Source organism: Lethenteron reissneri, chromosome 16, assembly GCF_015708825.2.
Source record: "Lethenteron reissneri isolate LAM-NWPU_2019-01 chromosome 16, ASM1570882v1, whole genome shotgun sequence".
NCBI classification, from domain to species: domain Eukaryota; kingdom Metazoa; phylum Chordata; class Hyperoartia; order Petromyzontiformes; family Petromyzontidae; genus Lethenteron; species Lethenteron reissneri.
The window spans coordinates 624268-645047 of NC_083794.1; the positions used below are offsets into that span (position 1 = coordinate 624268).

The following is a 20780-nucleotide window of genomic DNA, read 5'->3' on the forward strand; positions in this document are numbered from 1 at the left end:
CCCGTGCCTCTCACTCACGCCCCGTGCCTCTCACCCACCCCACGTGCCTCTCACTCACTCCCACGTGCTCTCACGCACTCCCCGTGCCTCTCACCCACTCCACGTGCCTCTCACTCACTCCACGTGCCTCTCACTCACTCCCCGTGCCTCTCACTCACTCCCACGTGCCCTCTCACTCACTCCACGTGCCTCTCACTCACTCCGCGTGCCTCTCACTCACTCCACGTGCCTCTCACCCACCCCACGTGGGTCTCACTCACGCCCCGTGCCTCTCACCCACCCCACGTGCCTCTCACCCACTCCCCGTGCCTCTCACTCACTCCCCGTGCCTCTCACTCACTCCACGTGCCTCTCACTCACTCCGCGTGCCTCTCACTCACTCCACGTGCCTCTCACTCACTCCCCGTGCCTCTCACTCACTCCACGTGCCTCTCACTCACTCCACGTGCCTCTCACTCACTCCGCGTGCCTCTCACTCACTCCCGTGCTCTCACTCACTCCGGCGTGCTCTCACCATCCCCGTGCTCTCAACTCACCCCACGTGCCTCTCACTCACTCCCCGTGCCTCTCACCCACTCCGCGTGCCTCTCACTCACTCACGTGCCTCTCACTCCACTCCCCGTGCCTCTCACTCACTCCACGTGCTCTCACTCACTCCACGTGCCTCTCACCCACTCCCCGTGCCTCTCACCCACTCCCCGTGCCTCTCACTCACTCCACGTGCCTCTCACCCGCTCCCCGTGCCTCTCACCCACTCCACGTGTCTCACTCACTCCACGTGCCTCTCACTCACTCCACGTGCCTCTCACTCACTCCACGTGCTCTCATCACTCCACGTGCCTCTCACCACTCCCGTGCCTCTCACCACTCCCGCGGCCTCTCACTCACTCCCCGTGCCTCTCACCCACTCCACGTGCCTCTCACCCACTCCACGTGGCTCTCACTCACTCCACGTGCCTCTCACCCACTCCACGTGCCTCTCACTCACTCCACGTGCCTCTCACCACTCCACGTGCCTCTCACTCACTCCACGTGCCTCTCACCCACTCCACGTGCCCTCTCACTCCACTCCGCGTGCCTCTCACTCACCTCCACGTGCCTCTCACTCACTCCACGTGCCTCTCACTCACTCCGCGTGCCTCTCACTCACTCCCCGTGCCTCTCACTCACTCCACGTGCCTCTCACTCACTCACCGTGCCTCTCACTCACGCCCCGTGCCTCTCACCCACCCCACGTGCCTCTCACTCACTCCACGTGCCTCTCACTCACTCCCCGTGCCTCTCACCCACTCCACGTGCCTCTCACTCACTCCACGTGCCTCTCACTCCTCCCCCGTGCCTCTCACTCACTCCACGTGCCTCTCACCTCACCTCACGTGCCTCTCACTCACTCCGCGTGCCTCTCACTCACTCCACGTGCCTCTCACCCACCCCACGTGGGTCTCACTCACGCCCCGTGCCTCTCACCCACCCCACGTGCCTCTTCACCCACTCCACGTGCCTCTCACTCCACTCCACGTGCCCACCTCTCACCCACTCCTCCGTGCCTCTCACTCCTACCACGTGTCTCTCACTCCTCCCACGTGTCTCTCACTCCTATCACGTGTCTCTCACTCCACTCCCCGTGCCTCTTCACCCACTCCACGTGCCTCTCACTCACTCCACGTGCCTGTCTCACTCACATCCACGTGCCCTCTCACCTACACCTCCACGTGTCTCTCACTCCACGCCACGTGCCCTCTCACTCCCCGTGCCTCTACACATCACTCCACGTGCCTCTCCACCTCACTCCACGTGCCCTCTCCACCCACTCCCCGTGCTCTCCACCCACGTCCCCGTGCCTCTCACCTCACTCCAACGGGCCTCTCACCCGCTCCCCGTGCCTCTCATCACCCACTCCACGTGTCTCTCACTCCTCTCACGTGCCTCTGCACTCCTCACTTCCACGTGCCCCTCTCACTCACGTCCACGTGCCTCTCAATCATCCACGTGCCTCTCACTCACTCCACGGTGCCTCTCACTCACTCCACGTGTCTCTCACCCACTCCACGTGTCTCTCACTCACTCCACGTGCCTCTCACTCACTCCACGTGCCTCTCACTCACTCCACGTGCCTCTCACCCACTCCACGTGCCTCTCACTCACTCCACGTGCCTCTCACCAACTCCACGTGCCTCTCACTCACTCCACGTGCCTCTCACCCACTCCACGTGCCTCTCACTCACTCCGCGTGCCTCTCACTCACTCCACGTGCCTCTCACTCACTCCACGTGCCTCTCACTCACTCCGCGTGCCTCTCACTCACTCCCCGTGCCTCTCACTCACTCCACGTGCCTCTCACTCACTCCCCGTGCCTCTCACTCACGCCCCGTGCCTCTCACCCACCCCACGTGCCTCTCACCACTCCACGTGCCTCTCACTCACTCCCCGTGCCTCTCACCCACTCCACGTGCCTCTCACTCACTCCACGTGCCTCTCACTCACTCCCCGTGCCTATCACTCACTCCACGTGCCTCTCACTCACTCCACGTGCCTCTCACTCACTCCGCGTGCCTCTCACTCACTCCACGTGCCTCTCACCCACCCACGGGTCTCACTCACGCCCCGTGCCTCTCACCCACCCTACGTGCCTCTCACACTCCCGTGCCTCTCACTCACTCCCCGTGCCTCTCACTCACTCCACGTGCCTCTCACTCACTCCGCGTGCCTCTCACTCACTCCACGTGCCTCTCACCCACTCCCGTGACTCTCACTCACTCCACGTGCTCTCACTCACTCCACGTGCCTCTCACCCACTCCACGTGCCTCTCACTCACTCCACGTGCCTCTCACTCACTCCACGTGCTCTCCCCACTCCACGTGCCTCTCACCCGCTCCGCGTGCTCTCACCCACTCCACGTGCCTCTCACTCACTCCACGTGCCTCTCACTCACTCCACGTGCCTCCACTCACTCCGCGTGCCTCTCACTCACTCCCCGTGCCTCTCACTCACTCCACGTGCCTCTCACTCACTCCCCGTGCCTCTCACTCACTCCCCGTGCCTCTCACCCCCCCCACGTGCCTCTCACTACCTCCACGTGCCTCTCACTCACTCCACGTGCCTCTCACTCACTCACTCCCGTGCCTCTCACTCACTCCACGTGCCTCCACTCACTCACGTGCCTCTCACTCACTCCGCGTCCTCTCACTCACTCCACGTGCCTCTCACCCACCCCACGTGGGTCTCACTCACGCCCCGTGCCTCTCACCCACCCCACGTGCCTCTCACCCATCCCGTGCCTCTCACTCACTCCCGTGCCTCTCACTCACTCCACGTGCCTCTCACTCACTCCGCGTGCCCTCTCACTCACTCCACGTGCCTCTCACTCACTCCCCGTGCCTCTCACTCACTCCACGTGCCTCTCACTCACTCCACGTGCCTCTCAATCAATCCGCGTGCCCTCTCACTCACTCCCCCGTGCCTCTCACTCACTCCGCGTGCCTTCACCCACTCCCCGTGCCTCTCACTCACCCCACGTGCCTCTCACTCACTCCCCGTGCCTCTCACCCATCCGCGTGCCTCTCACTCACTCCACGTGCCTCTCACTCACTCCACGTGCCTCTCACTCACTCCACGTGCCTCTCACATCACTCCACGTGCCTCTCACTCACTCCACGTGCCTCTCACTACACTCCACGTGCCTCTCATCACTCCCCGTGCCTCTCACTCACTCCCCGTGCCTCTCACTCACTCCGCGTGCCTCTCACCCCACTGCCCCCCGTGCCTCTTCACTCCACTCCACGTGCCTCTCACTCACTCCCCTGCCTCTCACTCACTCCACGTGCCTTCTCACTCACCACCACGTGCCTTCTCACCCACTCCCCGTGCTCTCACTCACTTCCGCGTGCCTTCACTCACTCCCCGTCTTGACTCTCAGCCCACTCCACGTGCCTCTCCCACCACTTCCACGTGGCTCTCACTCACTCCCGTGCCTATCACTCACTACACCGTGCCTCTCACCCACTCCCCGTGCCTCTCACTCTCACTCCCCGTGCCTCTCACTCACTCCACGTGGCCTCTCACCCACTCCGCGTGCCTCTCACCCACTCCCCGTGACTCTCACATCACTCCACGTGCCTCTCACTCACTCCACGTGCCTCTCACCCACTCCACGTGGCTCTCACTCACTCCCCGTGCCTCTCACTCACTCCACGTGCCTCTCACCCACTCCCCGTGCCTCTCACTCACTCCCCGTGCCTCTCACTCACTCCACGTGCCTCTCACCCACTCCCCGTGCCTCTCACCCACTCCGCGTGCCTCTCACCCACTCCCCGTGACTCTCACTCACTCCACGTGCCTCTCACTCACTCCACGTGCCTCTCACCCACTCCACGTGCCTCTCACTCACTCCACGTGCCTCTCACTCACTCCACGTGTCTCTCACCCACTCCACGTGCCTCTCACCCGCTCCGCGTGCCTCTCACCCACTCCACGTGCCTCTCACTCACTCCACGTGCCTCTCACTCACTCCACGTGCCTCTGACTCACTCCGCGTGCCTCTCACTCACTCCCCGTGCCTCTCACTCACTCCACGTGCCTCTCACTCACTCCCGGTGCCTCTCACTCACGCCCCGTGCCTCTCACCCACCCCACGTGCCTCTCACTCACTCCCCGTGCCTCTCACTCACTCCACGTGCCTCTCACTCACTCCCCGTGCCTCTCACTCACTCCACGTGCCTCTCACTCACCCCACGTGCCTCTCACCCACTCCCGTGCCTCTCACTCACTCCGCGTGCCTCTCACTCACTCCCCGTGCCTCTCACCCACTCCACGTGCCTCTCACCCACTCCACGTGGCTCTCACTCACTCCCCGTGCCTCTCACTCACTCCCCGTGCCTCTCACTCACTCCGCGTGCCTCTCACCCACTCCCCGTGCCTCTCACTCACCCCACGTGCCTCTCACTCACTCCCCGTGCCTCTCACCCACTCCCCGTGCCTCTCACTCACCCCACGTGCCTCTCACTCACTCCCCGTGCCTCTCACTCACTCCACGTGCCTCTCACTCACTCCCCGTGCCTCTCACTCACTCCACGTGCCTCTCACTCACCCCACGTGCCTCTCACCCACTCCCCGTGCCTCTCACTCACTCCGCGTGCCTCTCACTCACTCCCCGTGCCTCTCACCCACTCCACGTGCCTCTCACCCACTCCACGTGGCTCTCACTCACTCCCGTGCCTCTCACTCACTCCACGTGCCTCTCACTCACTCCGCGTGCCTCTCACTCACTCCACGTGCCTCTCACTCACTCCACGTGCCTCTCACTCACTCCACGTGCCTCTCACTCACTCCCCGTGCCTCTCACTCACTCCCCGTGCCTCTCACTCACTCCGCGTGCCTCTCACCCACTCCCCGTGCCTCTCACTCACTCCACGTGCCTCTCACTCACTCCCCGTGCCTCTCACTCACTCCACGTGCCTCTCACTCACCCCACGTGCCTCTCACCCACTCCCCGTGCCTCTCACTCACTCCGCGTGCCTCTCACTCACTCCCCGTGCCTCTCACCCACTCCACGTGCCTCTCACCCACTCCACGTGGCTCTCACTCACTCCCCGTGCCTCTCACTCACTCCACGTGCCTCTCACCCACTCCCCGTGCCTCTCACTCACTCCCCGTGCCTCTCACTCACTCCACGTGCCTCTCACTCACTCCACGTGCCTCTCACTCACTCCACGTGCCTCTCACTCACTCCACGTGCCTCTCACTCACCTCCCCGTGCCTCTCACTCACTCCACGTGCCTCTCACCCACTCCCCGTGCCTCTCATCCACTCCCCGTGCCTCTCACCCACTCCACGTGCCTCTCACTCACTCCACGTGCCTCTCACCCACTCCCCGTGCCTCTCACCCACTCCCCGTGCCTCTCACCCACTCCACGTGCCTCTCACCCACTCCACGTGCCTCTCACTCACTCCACGTGCCTCTCACTCACTCCCCGTGCCTCTCACCCACTCCACGTGCCTCTCACCCACTCCCCGTGCCTCTCACCACTCCACGTGCCTCTCACTCACTCCCCGTGCCTCTCACTCACTCCCCGTGCCTCTCACTCACTCCACGTGCCTCTCACTCACTCCACGTGCCTCTCACACACTCCACGTGCCTCTCACTCACTCCCCGTGCCTCTCACCCACTCCACGTGCCTCTCACTCACTCCCCGTGCCTCTCACTCACTCCCCGTGCCTCTCACTCACTCCACGTGCCTCTCACTCACTCCACGTGCCTCTCACTCACTCCGCGTGCCTCTCACTCACTCCCCGTGCCTCTCACTCACTCCCCGTGCCTCTCACTCACTCCCCGTGCCTCTCACTCACTCCCCGTGCCTCTCACTCACTCCCCGTGCCTCTCACTCACTCCACGTGCCTCTCACCCACTCCACGTGCCTCTCACTCACTCCACGTGCCTCTCACCCACTCCACGTGCCTCTCACTCCACGTGCCTCTCACCCACTCCACGTGCCTCTCACCCACTCCACGTGCCTCTCACTCACTCCACGTGCCTCTCACCCACTCCCCGTGCCTCTCACCCACTCCGCGTGCCTCTCACCCACTCCCCGTGACTCTCACTCACTCCACGTGCCTCTCACTCACTCCACGTGCCTCTCACCCACTCCCCGTGCCTCTCACTCACTCCGCGTGCCTCTCACCCACTCCCCGTGCCTCTCACTCACTCCACGTGCCTCTCACTCACTCCCCGTGCCTCTCACTCACATCCACGTGCCTCTCACTCACCCCACGTGCCTCTCACCCACTCCCCGTGCCTCTCACTCACTCCGCGTGCCTCTCACTCACTCCCCGTGCCTCTCACCCACTCCACGTGCCTCTCACCCACTCCACGTGGCTCTCACTCACTCCCCGTGCCTCTCACTCACTCCACGTGCCTCTCACCCACTCCCCGTGCCTCTCACTCACTCCCCGTGCCTCTCACTCACTCCACGTGCCTCTCACTCACTCCACGTGCCTCTCACTCACTCCCACGTGCCTCTCACTCACTCCACGTGCCTCTCACTCACTCCCCGTGCCTCTCACTCACTCCACGTGCCTCTCACCCACTCCCCGTGCCTCTCATCCACTCCCCGTGCCTCTCACCCACTCCACGTGCCTCTCACTCACTCCACGTGCCTCTCACCCACTCCCCGTGCCTCTCACCCACTCCCCGTGCCTCTCACCCACTCCACGTGCCTCTCACCCACTCCACGTGCCTCTCACTCACTCCACGTGCCTCTCACTCACTCCCCGTGCCTCTCACCCACTCCACGTGCCTCTCACCCACTCCCCGTGCCTCTCACCCACTCCACGTGCCTCTCACTCACTCCCCGTGCCTCTCACTCACTCCCCGTGCCTCTCACTCACTCCACGTGCCTCTCACTCACTCCACGTGCCTCTCACACACTCCACGTGCCTCTCACTCACTCCCCGTGCCTCTCACCCACTCCACGTGCCTCTCACTCACTCCCGTGCCTCTCACTCACTCCCCGTGCCTCTCACTCACTCCCCGTGCCTCTCACTCACTCCACGTGCCTCTCACTCACTCCACGTGCCTCTCACTCACTCCGCGTGCCTCTCACTCACTCCCCGTGCCTCTCACTCACTCCCCGTGCCTCTCACTCACTCCCCGTGCCTCTCACTCACTCCCCGTGCCTCTCACTCACTCCCCGTGCCTCTCACTCACTCCACGTGCCTCTCACTCACTCCCCGTGCCTCTCACTCACTCCCCGTGCCTCTCACTCACTCCCCGTGCCTCTCACTCACTCCCCCGTGCCTCTCACCCACTCCACGTGCCTCTCACTCACTCCACGTGCCTCTCACCCACTCCACGTGCCTCTCACTCCACGTGCCTCTCACCCACTCCACGTGCCTCTCACCCACTCCACGTGCCTCTCACTCACTCCACGTGCCTCTCACCCACTCCCCGTGCCTCTCACCCACTCCGCGTGCCTCTCAACCCACTCCCCGTGACTCTCACTCACTCCACGTGCCTCTCACTCACTCCACGTGCCTCTCACCCACTCCACGTGCCTCTCACTCACTCCACGTGCCTCTCACCCACTCCACGTGCCTCTCACCCACTCCACGTGCCTCTCACTCACTCCACGTGCCTCACCACTCCCCGTGCCTCTCACCCACTCCGCGTGCCTCTCACCCACTCCCCGTGACTCTCACTCACTCCACGTGCCTCTCACTCACTCCACGTGCCTCTCACCCACTCCACGTGGCTCTCACTCACTCCCCGTGCCTCTCACTCACTCCACGTGCCTCTCACCCACTCCCCGTGCCTCTCACTCACTCCCCGTGCCTCTCACTCACTCCACGTGCCTCTCACCCACTCCCCGTGCCTCTCACCCACTCCGCGTGCCTCTCACCCACTCCCCGTGACTCTCACTCACTCCACGTGCCTCTCACTCACTCCACGTGCCTCTCACCCACTCCACGTGCCTCTCACTCACTCCACGTGCCTCTCACTCACTCCACGTGTCTCTCACCCACTCCACGTGCCTCTCACCCGCTCCGCGTGCCTCTCACCCACTCCACGTGCCTCTCACTCACTCCACGTGCCTCTCACTCACTCCCCGTGCCTCTCACCCACTCCACGTGCCTCTCACTCACTCCACAGTGCCTTCTCCACTCACTCCCGTGCCTCTCACTCACTCCCGTGCCTCTCACTCACTCCACGTGCCTCTCACTCACTCCACGTGCCTCTCACTCACCCGCGTGCTCTCACTCACGCCACGTGCCTCTCACCCACCCCACGTGGGTCTCACTCACGCCCCGTGCCTCTCACCCCACCCCACGTGCCTCTCACCCACTCCCCGTGCCTCTCACTCACTCCCCGTGCCTCTCACTCACTCCACGTGCCTCTCACTCACTCCGCGTGCCTCTCACTCACTCCGCGTGCCTCCTCACTCACTCCCCGTGCCTCTCACTCACTCCACGTGCCTCTCCCTCACTCCACGTGCCTCTCACTCACTCCGCGTGCCTCTCACTCACTCCCCGTGCCTCTCACTCACTCCGCGTGGCCTCTCACCCACTCCCCGTGCCTCTCACTCCTCCCACGTGCCTCTCACTCATCCCCGTGCCTCTCACCACTCCCACGTGTCTCTCACTCCTCCCACGTGCCTCTCACTCCACTCCCCGTGCCTCTCACTCACTCCACGTGCCTCTCACTCACTCCCCGTGCCTCTCACTCACTCCCCGTGCCTCTCACTCACTCCCCGTGCCTCTCACTCCACTCCGCGTGCCTCTCACCCACTCCCGTGCCTACTCACTCACTCCACGTGCACTCTCACTCACTCCCCGTGCCTCTCACTCACTCCACGTGCCTCTCACTCACCCCACGTGCCTCTCACCCACTCCCGTGCCTCTCACTCACTCCGCGTGCCTCTCACTCACTCCCCGTGCCCTCTCACCCACTCCACGCTGCCTCTCACCCACTCACGTGGCTCTCACTCACTCCCCGTGCCTCTCACTCACTCCACGTGCCTCTCCTCACTCCGCGTGCCTCTCACTCACTCCACGTGCCTCTCACTCACTCCACGTGCCTCTCACTCACTCACGTGCCTCTCACTCACTCCACGTGCCTCTCACTCATCCACGTGCCTCTCACTCACTCCCCGTGCCTCTCACTCACTCCCCGTGCCTCTCACTCACTCCGCGTGCCTCTCACCCACTCCCCGTGCCTCTCACTCCCTCCACGTGCCTCTCACTCACTCCCCGTGCCTCTCACTCACTCCACGTGCCTCTCACTCACCCACGTGCCTCTCACCCACTCCACGTGCTCTCATCCACTCCGCGTGCCTCTCCTCACTCCCGTGCCTCTCACCCACTCCACGTGCCTCTCACCCACTCCACGTGGCTCTCACTCACTCCCCGTGCCTCTCACTCACTCCACGTGCCTCTCACCCACTCCCCGTGCCTCTCACTCACTCCCCGTGCCTCTCACTCACTCCACGTGCCTCTCACTCACGTCCACGCTGCCTCTCACTCACTCACGTGCCTCTCACTCACTCCCCGTGCCTCTCACTCACTCCACGTGCCTCTCACTCCACTCCCCGTGCCTCTCATCCACTCCCCGTGCCTCCACCACTCCACGTGCCTCTCACTCACTCCACGTGCCTCTCACCCACTCCCCGTGCCTCTCACCCCACTCCCCGTGCCTCTCACCCACTCCACGTGCCTCTCACCCACTCCACGTGCCTCTCACTCACTCCACGTGCCTCTCACTCACTCCCCGTGCCTCTCACCCACTCCACGTGCCTCTCACCCACTCCCCGTGCCTCTCACCCACTCCACGTGCCTCTCACTCACTCCCCGTGCCTCTCACTCACTCCCCGGCTCTCTCACTCACTCCACGTGCCTCTCACTCACTCCACGTGCCTCTCACACACTCCACGTGCCTCTCACTCACTCCCGTGCCTCTCACCCACTCCACGTGCCTCTCACTCACTCCCCGGTGCCTCCTCACTCACTCCCCGTGCCTCTCACTCACTCCACGTGCCTCTCACTCACTCCACGTGCCTCTCATCACTCCGCGTGCCTCTCACTCACTCCGCGTGCCTCTCACTCACTCCCCGTGCCTCTCACTCACTCCCCGTGCCTCTCACTCACTCCCCGTGCCTCTCACTCAATCCCCGTGCCTCTCACTCACTCCCCGTGCCTCTCACTCACTCCACGTGCCTCTCACTCACTCCCCGTGCCTCTCACTCACTCCCCGTGCCTCTCACTCACTCCCCGTGCCTCTCACTCACTCCCCGTGCCTCTCACTCACTCCACGTGCCTCTCACCCACTCCACGTGCCTCTCACTCACTCCACGTGCCTCTCACCCACTCCACGTGCCTCTCACTCACTCCACGTGCCTCTCACCCACTCCACGTGCCTCTCACCCACTCCACGTGCCTCTCACTCACTCCACGTGCCTCTCACCCACTCCCCGTGCCTCTCACCCACTCCGCGTGCCTCTCACCCACTCCCCGTGACTCTCACTCACTCCACGTGCCTCTCACTCACTCCACGTGCCTCTCACCCACTCCACGTGCCTCTCACTCACTCCACGTGCCTCTCACTCACTCCACGTGCCTCTCACCCACTCCACGTGCCTCTCACTCACTCCACGTGCCTCTCACTCACTCCACGTGCCTCTCACTCACTCCACGTGCCTCTCACTCACTCCACGTGCCTCTCACTTCACTACCACACACACCCCCCGACCTTGTGCCTTCTTCCCCCTACTCCACGGCCTCTCACTCATCCACGTGCCTCTCACTCCAACTCCACGTGCCTCTCACTCACTCCGCGTGCCTCTCACTCACTCCACGTGCCTCTCACTCCACGTGCCTCTCACTCACTCCACGTGCCTCTCACCCACTCCACGCGCCTCTCCACTCACTCCACGTGCCTCTCACCCCACTCCACGTGCCTCTCACCCACTCCCCGTGCCTCTCACTCACTCCACGTGCCTCTCACCCACTCCACGTGCCTCTCACTCACTCCACGGCCTCTCACTTCACTCCACGTGCCTCTCACTCACTCCCCGTTGCCTCTCAATCACTCCACGTGCCTCTCACTCACTCCGCGTGCCTCTCACTCACTCCACGTGCCTCTCAATCACTCCACGTGCCTCTCACTCACTCCCCGTGCCTCTCACTCACTCCCCGTGCCTCTCACTCACTCCACGTGCCTCTCAATCACTCCACGTGCCTCTCACTCACTCCGCGTGCCTCTCACTCACTCCACGTGCCTCTCAATCACTCCACGTGCCTCTCACTCACTCCCCGTGCCTCTCACTCACTCCACGTGCCTCTCAATCACTCCACGTGCCTCTCAATCACTCCACGTGCCTCTCAATCACTCCACGTGCCTCTCACTCACTCCACGTGCCTCTCAATCACTCCACGTGCCTCTCACTCACTCCCCGTGCCTCTCACTCACTCCACGTGCCTCTCACTCACTCCACGTGCCTCTCAATCACTCCACATGCCTCTCACTCACTCCACGTGCCTCTCAATCACTCCACGTGCCTCTCACTCACTCCCCGTGCCTCTCACTCACTCCACGTGCCTCTCAATCACTCCCCGTGCCTCTCAATCACTCCACGTGCCTCTCACTCACTCCGCGTGCCTCTCACTCACTCCGCGTGCCTCTCACTCACTCCACGTGCCTCTCACTCACTCCACGTGCCTCTCACTCACTCCACGTGCCTCTCACTCACTCCACGTGCCTCTCAATCACTCCACGTGCCCTCACTCACTCCGCGTGCCTCTCACTCACTCCCCGTGCTCTCAATCACTCCACGTGCCTCTCACTCACTCCGCGTGCCTCTCACTCACTCCACGTGCCTCTCACTCACTCCACGTGCCTCTCACTCACTCCCGTGCCTCTCAATCACTCCACGTGCCTCTCACCACTCCCCGTGCCTCTCACCCACTCCACGTGCCTCTCACTCACTCCACGTGCCTCTCACTCACTCCCCGTGCCTCTCAATCACTCCACGTGCCTCTCACTCACTCCCGTGCCTCTCACTCACTCCACGTGCCTCTCACTCACTCCACGTGCCTCTCACCCACTCCCGTGCCTCTCACTCCACGTGCCTCTCACTCACTCCACGTGCCTCTCACTCACTCCACGTGCCTCTCACTCACTCCCCGTGCCTCTCACCCGCTCCGCGTGGCTTGTGCTGGTCTAGGTTCTGCCCCCCTCTGCGATAGCGGGACAGTGTCCGTGTCAGGCCGCATGACTGAGTTTTGGCCTATGTTGACAAGTTGACTCGCCTTACTGATTGAACCATGAGGGGATTAAAGTTTTAAATTTAATTTGTTAAGGGCAAATTTCTTCTTCAAAGGACGTAATCATCCTGTAAGTAGACTTGTGATTCCTTTCAACTTATTCTTAGCATTCTGTCAACTTCGTTACCCTGGTGTCAGTCTACAGTTTGCATGTCAAGTTTTCAAAGTGAAGTTTGTGTAACCAGGACGATGACCCAAGAAGGGAGCAGGTTAGGAGCCTCGCTCGCAGGAACGGCCTGAGGTTACCACGAAGACAAAGACGCGATCACAGGCGGTGCTCAGTGCAAAACGCGCACGCGGTTTGGGGTGCGCGCGATCCCGCGAGCGTTTGTCGTGTTAGATCCCTAAATCAAGCCAAGCCAAACTCTCGTTATCGTGGAAAATGACCGATAACTGGATAACATCTCGTTTGCAAATCTCCGTATCCTCCAATATACGTATGTGTGTTGAACTTCCACTGCCCAAGCGGAGTTAAACATCGTTACAAACCTCCACGACCCGTGTAGACGTTTACCCTGTTCGTCCCTGCTCTTGTCGTTATCCATAATTTTGCAGTAACGGCAAGGACACACGAGCCAGCAACAAACAGCACAGCCAAAGTTGTACTCGAGAAGAGATATCGCTCTCCTTGATTTGAGCAAGGTTATACGAGCTTGGGAATTGAGACGATGGTAGATTTGTGGGCAACGGCAGTAATCGGGGTTCTGCAGGGGCCAATGGGGAAGAGAGGGGGGCTGAGTTCTCTGGACTCGTTCTGTGGTAGTCACCTAGGAGACCATCACACTGCCAATGGAGAGGTTTCCACGTTGCAATAAAAGAACAGTGGGGGATCGCGGTTGTCTCTGTTCCTAGTCGAGAGTGTGCAACATACCTGTAATTCATTAATGGTCCTGTTCACGGAGCCTTCAACCTTGGAGTCAGGTATTATCTCGGCCAAATCCTGTTCAAATGCCAGCACCTTCTCCATTTCTGCGCATGATGAATTTCCTCCACCCAGCAGCCTTGTCACACGCATCATGTACTCTTTGTATGCAGGCAGTATCTTGCATAGGAAATAATGTGCCAAAGGTTAATCACGATTATGCATTCCAACAGCAGCTCTAATGAGAAGAATGCACGAGTCTACACAGCCAGTATTCACATTTCATATAGCCCCTAATGAGAGAACACCTCTAGACTCTGTACAGAGAGTAGTGTGCCTATTCATCTCAGGGAGAGAGGCTGCCGGTGACAGGCAATGGGACACAACTCCTGGACTTGAACTGGAGCAGGGGAAATGAGCGACCTCCCACTTGAGTGAAGGTTGAGACAGAGAGCTTTGGCTGCTGGAGTAGAGAGCTACAGTAATAGAGAGGAGAGTGAGATGAGATGGCAGAGGTAGGGGAGTGTAAGGAGGGGAGTAGAGTCAGATGAGAGGTAGGGGAGTGCATGGAGGGGAGTAGAGTGAGATGAGAGGTAGGGGAGTGCATGGAGGGGAGTAGAGTGAGATGAGAGGTAGGGGAGTGCATGGAGGGAGTAGAGTGAGATGAGAGGTAGGGAGTGTAAGGAGGGGAGTAGAGTGATAAGAGAGGTAGGGGAGTGCATAGAGGGGAGTAGAGTCAGATGAGAGGTAGGGGAGTGTATGGAGGGGAGTAGAGTCAGATGAGAGGTAGGAGAGTTCGTGGAGGGGAGTAGAGTGATATGAGAGGTAGGGGAGTGCGTGGAGGGGAGTAGAGTGATATGGGAGGTAGGAGAGTTCGTGGAGGGGAGTAGAGTGATAAGAGAGGTAGGGGAGTGCGTGGAGGGGAGTAGAGTGATAAGAGAGGTAGGGGAGTGCATGGAGGGGAGTAGAGTGAGATGAGAGGTAGGGGAGTGTATGGAGGGGAGTCGAGTCAGATGAGAGGTAGGGGAGTGTAAGGAGGGGAGTCGAGTGAGATGAGAGGTAGGGGAGTGCATGGAGGGGAGTAGAGTGATAAGAGAGGTAGGGGAGTGTGTGGAGCGGAGTAGAGTGATAAGAGAGGTAGGGGAGTGTATGGAGGGGAGTCGAGTGAGATGAGAGGTAGGGGAGTGCATGGAGGGGAGTAGAGTGATAAGAGAGGTAGGGGAGTGTATGGAGGGGAGTAGAGTGAGATGAGAGGTAGGGGAGTGTATGGAGCGGAGTAGAGTGATAAGAGAGGTAGGGGAGTGCATGGAGGGAGTAGAGTGAGATGAGAGGTAGGGGAGTGCATGGAGGGGAGTCGAGTGAGAAGAGAGGTAGGGGAGTGTATGGAGGGGAGTAGAGTGAGATGAGAGGTAGGGGAGTGTATGGAGGGGAGTAGAGTGATAAGAGAGGTAGGGGAGTGCGTGGAGGGGAATAGAGTGATAAGAGAGGTAGGGGAGTCGTGGAGGGGAGTAGAGTGATAAGAGAGGTAGGGGAGTGCATGGAGGGGAGTAGAGTGATAAGAGAGGTAGGGGAGTGCGTGGAGGGGAGTAGAGTGATAAGAGAGGTAGGGGAGTGTATGGAGGGGAGTCGAGTCAGATGAGAGGTAGGGGAGTGTAAGGAGGGGAGTCGAGTCAGATGAGAGGTAGGGGAGTGTATGGAGGGGAGTAGAGTGATAAGAGAGGTAGGGGAGTGTATGGAGGGGAGTAGAGTGAGATGAGAGGTAGGGGAGTGTATGGAGGAGTAGTAGAGTCAGATGAGAGGTAGGGGAGTCCATGGAGGGGGAGTAGAGTGAGATGAGAGGTAGGGGAGTGTATGGAGGGGAGTAGAGTGAGATGAGAGGTAGGGGAGTGCATGGAGGGGAGTAGAGTGAGATGAGAGGTAGGGGAGTGCATGGAGGGGAGTAGAGTGATAAGAGAGGTAGGGGAGTGCATAGAGGGGAGTAGAGTCAGATGAAAGGTAGGAGAGTTCGTGGAGGGGAGTAGAGTGATATGAGAGGTAGGGGAGTGCGTGGAGGGGAGTAGAGTGATATGGGAGGTAGGGGAGTGCGTAGAGGGGAGTAGAGTGAGATAAGAGGCAAGGGAGTGCGTAGAGGGGAGTAGAGTGAGATAAGAGGCAAGGGAGTGCGTAGAGGGGAGTACAGTGAGATAAGGGGGAGAGTCCGTGGGGTATCTTGAATCAGCATTTCACCATAGCTTACCTTGTTCACGGGATTATTGGAGTAATAAAGTGATGGCAGACTCAACTTGGGTGTAGAAAGCTGAAAGCCGGTAAGAGAACACATTCATGTTAGTGAAATGTTACAGTTTGCTCATATTTTGCAAAGCTAAACATCCTAATAATTAATTTAACAAATTTCAACTCAGCCTGAAAGCATTTAGACATTAGCCCTCTTTGTCTGTCTGTCCGTCCATCTGAGGCTGAGGGACACTATAAATTTCGTTAAGTATGTAAATAAGTTGTGTTGCTATTAAGGAGTTACCAGATAGAATAAATCTAATAATTAATCACTAATCACCCATCATCATCCGGCTTAGTCTGATGTTGATGGGTGACTGAAGCTTAACCCGATCTTGCCCAGAATCTCTTGCGCAGGCAAGGCAGGCCTTTTCTCTGGAGGTATTCTGCCTCAACTGCGTTTATGTTTAAAATACATTTAAAAACAATATCACGTTATCGCGTGTGACATCATCTTGTAACAAGTGACATGATCTTTCATTAAACGATAATTAACGTATTAATTTAATGGACATATTGGTAACTACCATGGCGATTGTGCTCATGAAATGCATTCATCTATTCCTCTCCTTATCACGTGAATTCAAATGAAAGACGACAATTTCTCCCACATGGCAGTGTTAGTTGTGTTTAAGGTGACACAAAACCACGTAACAGGTGAAGCCACCCAGAATAAGCACCTCATTTGAGACACAAAATAACGCACAACTTCTGGCTTTGACATTCCTCTTCAAAGACACTGGTGCAACTATCATCCGTATCAGAACATCAACAGTCCGATGTGCACATCTTCTTCATAATTGGAGAATTAAGGGCAAGCCACAGTAGTGCGATTGTGGCCATGCAGCCCAAACAATGGACCATATAATAAACCGTTGTAGTCGATACTCCTTCAACGGAGAACAACAAAACTACACAAACTCTCTCCTGAAAAGCCTTCGTGGCCAGCACACGTTGACATTGCCATCGAGTTCCTGAACATCTTGCTGCCATCATTCACAAGACTGACTCTTTGCTCTCATCCACACTGATCCCAACCACCACGCTACAACTCACACACTCAACAACCGGCATTCACCACTAAGTGGTGGTGACATCACCACGGCGCCTGTGCCAGGCTATGTGCACGTTAAGGCCACGTGAAGTGTCGAACACCCACTGGCAGGTCACGGGGCAGACCAGGTTCCATTGACTGAGATGACTGGCCGATGCACCACTTGTACCCCCTATTGTGCCAACTTGCTGTGTTTTAGCCACCCGGTGCTCGGCTCGTTGTTCTGAGCATCGCTCCTCCGCCCTCCGTTGTTGCTGGAGGGCGACTGCCTTCAACTGCCCAGTAACAGGCCAGCCTAATTGTTTCTAATCGGCGAAGATGCTCCAATAGCGGGGGAGTCCATGTTTCGCAACATAGAGAAGGGAGGGCATGATCGTGGCCGGGAAGACACACTCACTCACACACACAATCACCCACCCACTGTTTACTGCTGGGTGTTTGACGTTTCGTCTTTTATGCTCAGACTGAGTTTTAAAAAATTGTCGACATATGAATATTGGGTTGGCTCTCATACATAATGCTGATATTTTGAACAAAAATCTCATCGCAGATGACAGACCTACCTTGATGTAAAACATTTCTGGGCTGTCAATCCCAGGAACAACATCAATGTCGAAGAGGGCTGGAGACAAGAACTTGCGTGACAAATGTGTCATCAGCTCCGTCAGATGCAGGTGACTCGAGTTGCCCAGAACACCCCAGCCACCAAACTGCAACCGCACACAACCAGCCGACTGTGAACAGTGTGGCAGGAGATTCACAACAGCCGACGTGTACAGTGTGGCAGCAGATTCACAACCAGCCGACGGTACAGTGTGGCAGGAGATTCACAACCAGCCGACGTGTACAGTGTGGGCAGCAGATTCACAACCAGCCGACGGTTACAGTGTTGGCAGCAGATTCACAACCAGCCGACGTGTACAGTGTGGCAGCAGATTCACAACCAGCCGACGGTGTACAGTGTGGCAGCAGATTCACAACAGCCGACGTGTACCAGTGTGGCAGGAGATTCGCAACCAGCCGAGGGAACAGTGTGGCAGGAGATTCACAACCAGCCGACCGGGAACAGTGTGGCAGGAGATTCGCAACAAGCCGACGGGAAACAGTGTGGCAGGAGATCACAACCAGCCGACGTGACAGTGTGGCAGGAGATTCGCAACCAGCCGACGGGAACAGTGTGGCAGGAAGATTCACAACAAGCCGACGTGTACAGTGTGGCAGCAGATTCGCAACCAGCCGACGTGTACAGTGTGGCAGCAGATTCACAACCAGCCGACGTGTACAGTGTGGCAGGAGATTCGCAAACCAGCCGACGGGGAAACAGTGGTGGCAGGAGATTCACAACCAGCGACCGTGTCAGTGTGGCAAGCAGATTCACAACCAGCCGACGTGTACAGTGTGGCAGGAGATTCGCAACCAGCCGACGGGAACAGTGTGCAGGAGAATTCACAACAGCCGACGGGAGGAAACAGTGTGGCAGGAGATTCGCAACCAGCCGACGGGAACAGTGTGGCAGGAGATTCGCAACCAGCCGACGTGTACAGTGTGGCAGGAGATTCCAACCAGCCGACGGGAACAGTGTGGCCGCAGATTCGCAACCAGCGACGTGTCCAGTGTGGCAGGAGATTCGCAACCAGCCGACGGGAACAGTTGTGGCAGCAGATTCGCAACCAGCCGACGTGTACAGGTGGCAGGAGATTCGCAACAGCCGACGGGACAGTGTGGCTAGCAGATTCGCAACCGAGAACTCCTCTTATCCACGACCCTATTACGTGCGACTTCTATTATCCACGACTCCAATTATCCACAGGCGCTTATGTAGTGTCCGTGAAATCTCCTATTGACACGCAGCCCGAAGATCCCAATTATCCGCTGTCATCTGCAACTCTTCCCCTAAGTCTTTACTTAATGGCTCCAATTGTCATCGATCTTTCCTCGCGGGTAAGTGGAGAAAATGTGTGGATAACCCCGCGGATAATAAGACCCGCAATATCGGTCCCCTATTGTGATGGACAAAAGGAGCGTTCGCAGCCTCCCTTCGCCCCAGCAGACACCCGCCCACCAGACACCCGCCCACCAGACACCCACCAGACACCCGCCCACCAGACACCCACCCACCAGACACCCGCCCACCAGACACCCGCCCACCAGACACCCACCCACCAGACACCCGCCCACCAGACACCGCCCACCAGACACCCACCAGACACCGCCCACCAGACACCCGCCCACCAGACCCCCAGACACCCGCCCACACCCGCCCACCGCACCACCAGACACCCGCCACCAGACACCCACCCACAGCCACCCGCCCACCAGACACCCACCCCACCAGACACCCGCCCCACCAGACACCCACCAGACACCCGCCCACCCAGACACCCACCCACCAGACACCCGCCCCACCAGGCATCAACGAGACCGCGCTCCCCGACAGCACCGCCGCTGAGTGGGGCGACGAGCGGGGACGGTACATCCTTGAGAAGCTCCAGCAGGGGAGTAGCCCCAAGTCCTCGACTCTTTCTTCGTCCATGCAGGCCAAGTAGAACGCCTGGGCGCGTACGCGGCCAGATTCTCACGTTTGCACGAACGTGCCGTTCTCTACGCACCAGGCACAAATAGCTCCTTAACGCTCGTCGCAAAACGACGCGAACCAACTTGGAGGCTTCAAGTGGCGGGCGTCCAATGAACACGTTATCGGGGCCACCACCACGCTGCGTGGCTTTTCACAACACGCAGCTCACAGTGACCCCCACCACCACACCGCTAAACTTCACAACACGCAGCTCATCAGTGACCCCACCACCACACCGCATAACTTCCACAACACGCAGCTCATCAGTGACCCCACCACCACACCGCATAACTTCCACAACACGCAGCTCATCAGTGACCCCACCACCACACCGCATACTTTCACAACACGGCAGCTCATCAGTGACCCCACCACACCAACCGCATAACTTCCACAACCCGCAGCTCATCAGTCAGCCTACACCACACACCGCACGGCTTCTATCTTCCAAGAAGCAATGGGCGGCGCTAAACTGGAATCTGCACAACCCATGGAAGATGCGGACACCTAATGCATTAGTGGACGCTAAAAGATAGGACTGCGGATGCAAACACCAACTTGACAGAAAAATGTTGCACTGCTTAAATGTGAAGGCGCTGTATCTTCATTCACCAACTTTCAGGCAAATAAACTGAACAGCTCGATCACGTATACATTAACGTCCAATAGTTGCTCTTCATTGGCCTATGAAAGGCATTGTCATGTGAAACCAAATCTGGTGTTTGGCTTGCGCAGATTCGAGGGCTCGCTACTGCCTCCAAATATTCTTCCCCACATTTCCGTGACAAATGCAGAGCGGCACTGTCTTGCGCTTGACTCTGCGGCAAATTGAAGGCACAATGCGCATTTTGAGCTAAACTGGGACCCACATCTGACAGAGATCTAGGGCCTTGCCAATAAACAACTTCTGGCAGTTCTTCAATCCTGGCTCTGCTAAATGTCAAAACCAGTTCTTATTAAAACAATCTGGCAGTTCACAAGCATTGTTTTAAGCAAGTCTGACTCTGCTGGTGAGATGACTGTCGAAACTGGTCCAGAGTTTGCTCGTGTTTAACCAATGCTGCTGAAATAACGCACTCCCAGAGGCCTGTTTGGCTGATGGGATGTGTATACGAAATACTTGTAGTTGTTTATGTGGAGGGACAGGTATGGGATGGAGGAGAGTCATCTGCTTATATTTTTACAACCTCGCTCATGGTTAAGT

General features: G+C 58.9%; 1 protein-coding gene across 1 annotated transcript in view; it reads right to left on the reverse strand.

Moving 5' to 3' along the window:
- Nucleotides 1-20780, reverse strand: part of LOC133343096 (endothelin-converting enzyme 2-like) — a 92113-nt gene that overhangs the window by 32479 nt on the left and 38854 nt on the right. The window contains exons 8-10 of the mRNA XM_061552600.1: nucleotides 17565-17711; nucleotides 15910-15969; nucleotides 13683-13853 (exon numbers count right to left, since the gene is read on the reverse strand). Of these exons, the coding sequence (XP_061408584.1) occupies nucleotides 13683-13853; nucleotides 15910-15969; nucleotides 17565-17711 (378 nt within the window). The remainder of the gene's footprint in view (nucleotides 1-13682; nucleotides 13854-15909; nucleotides 15970-17564; nucleotides 17712-20780) is intronic.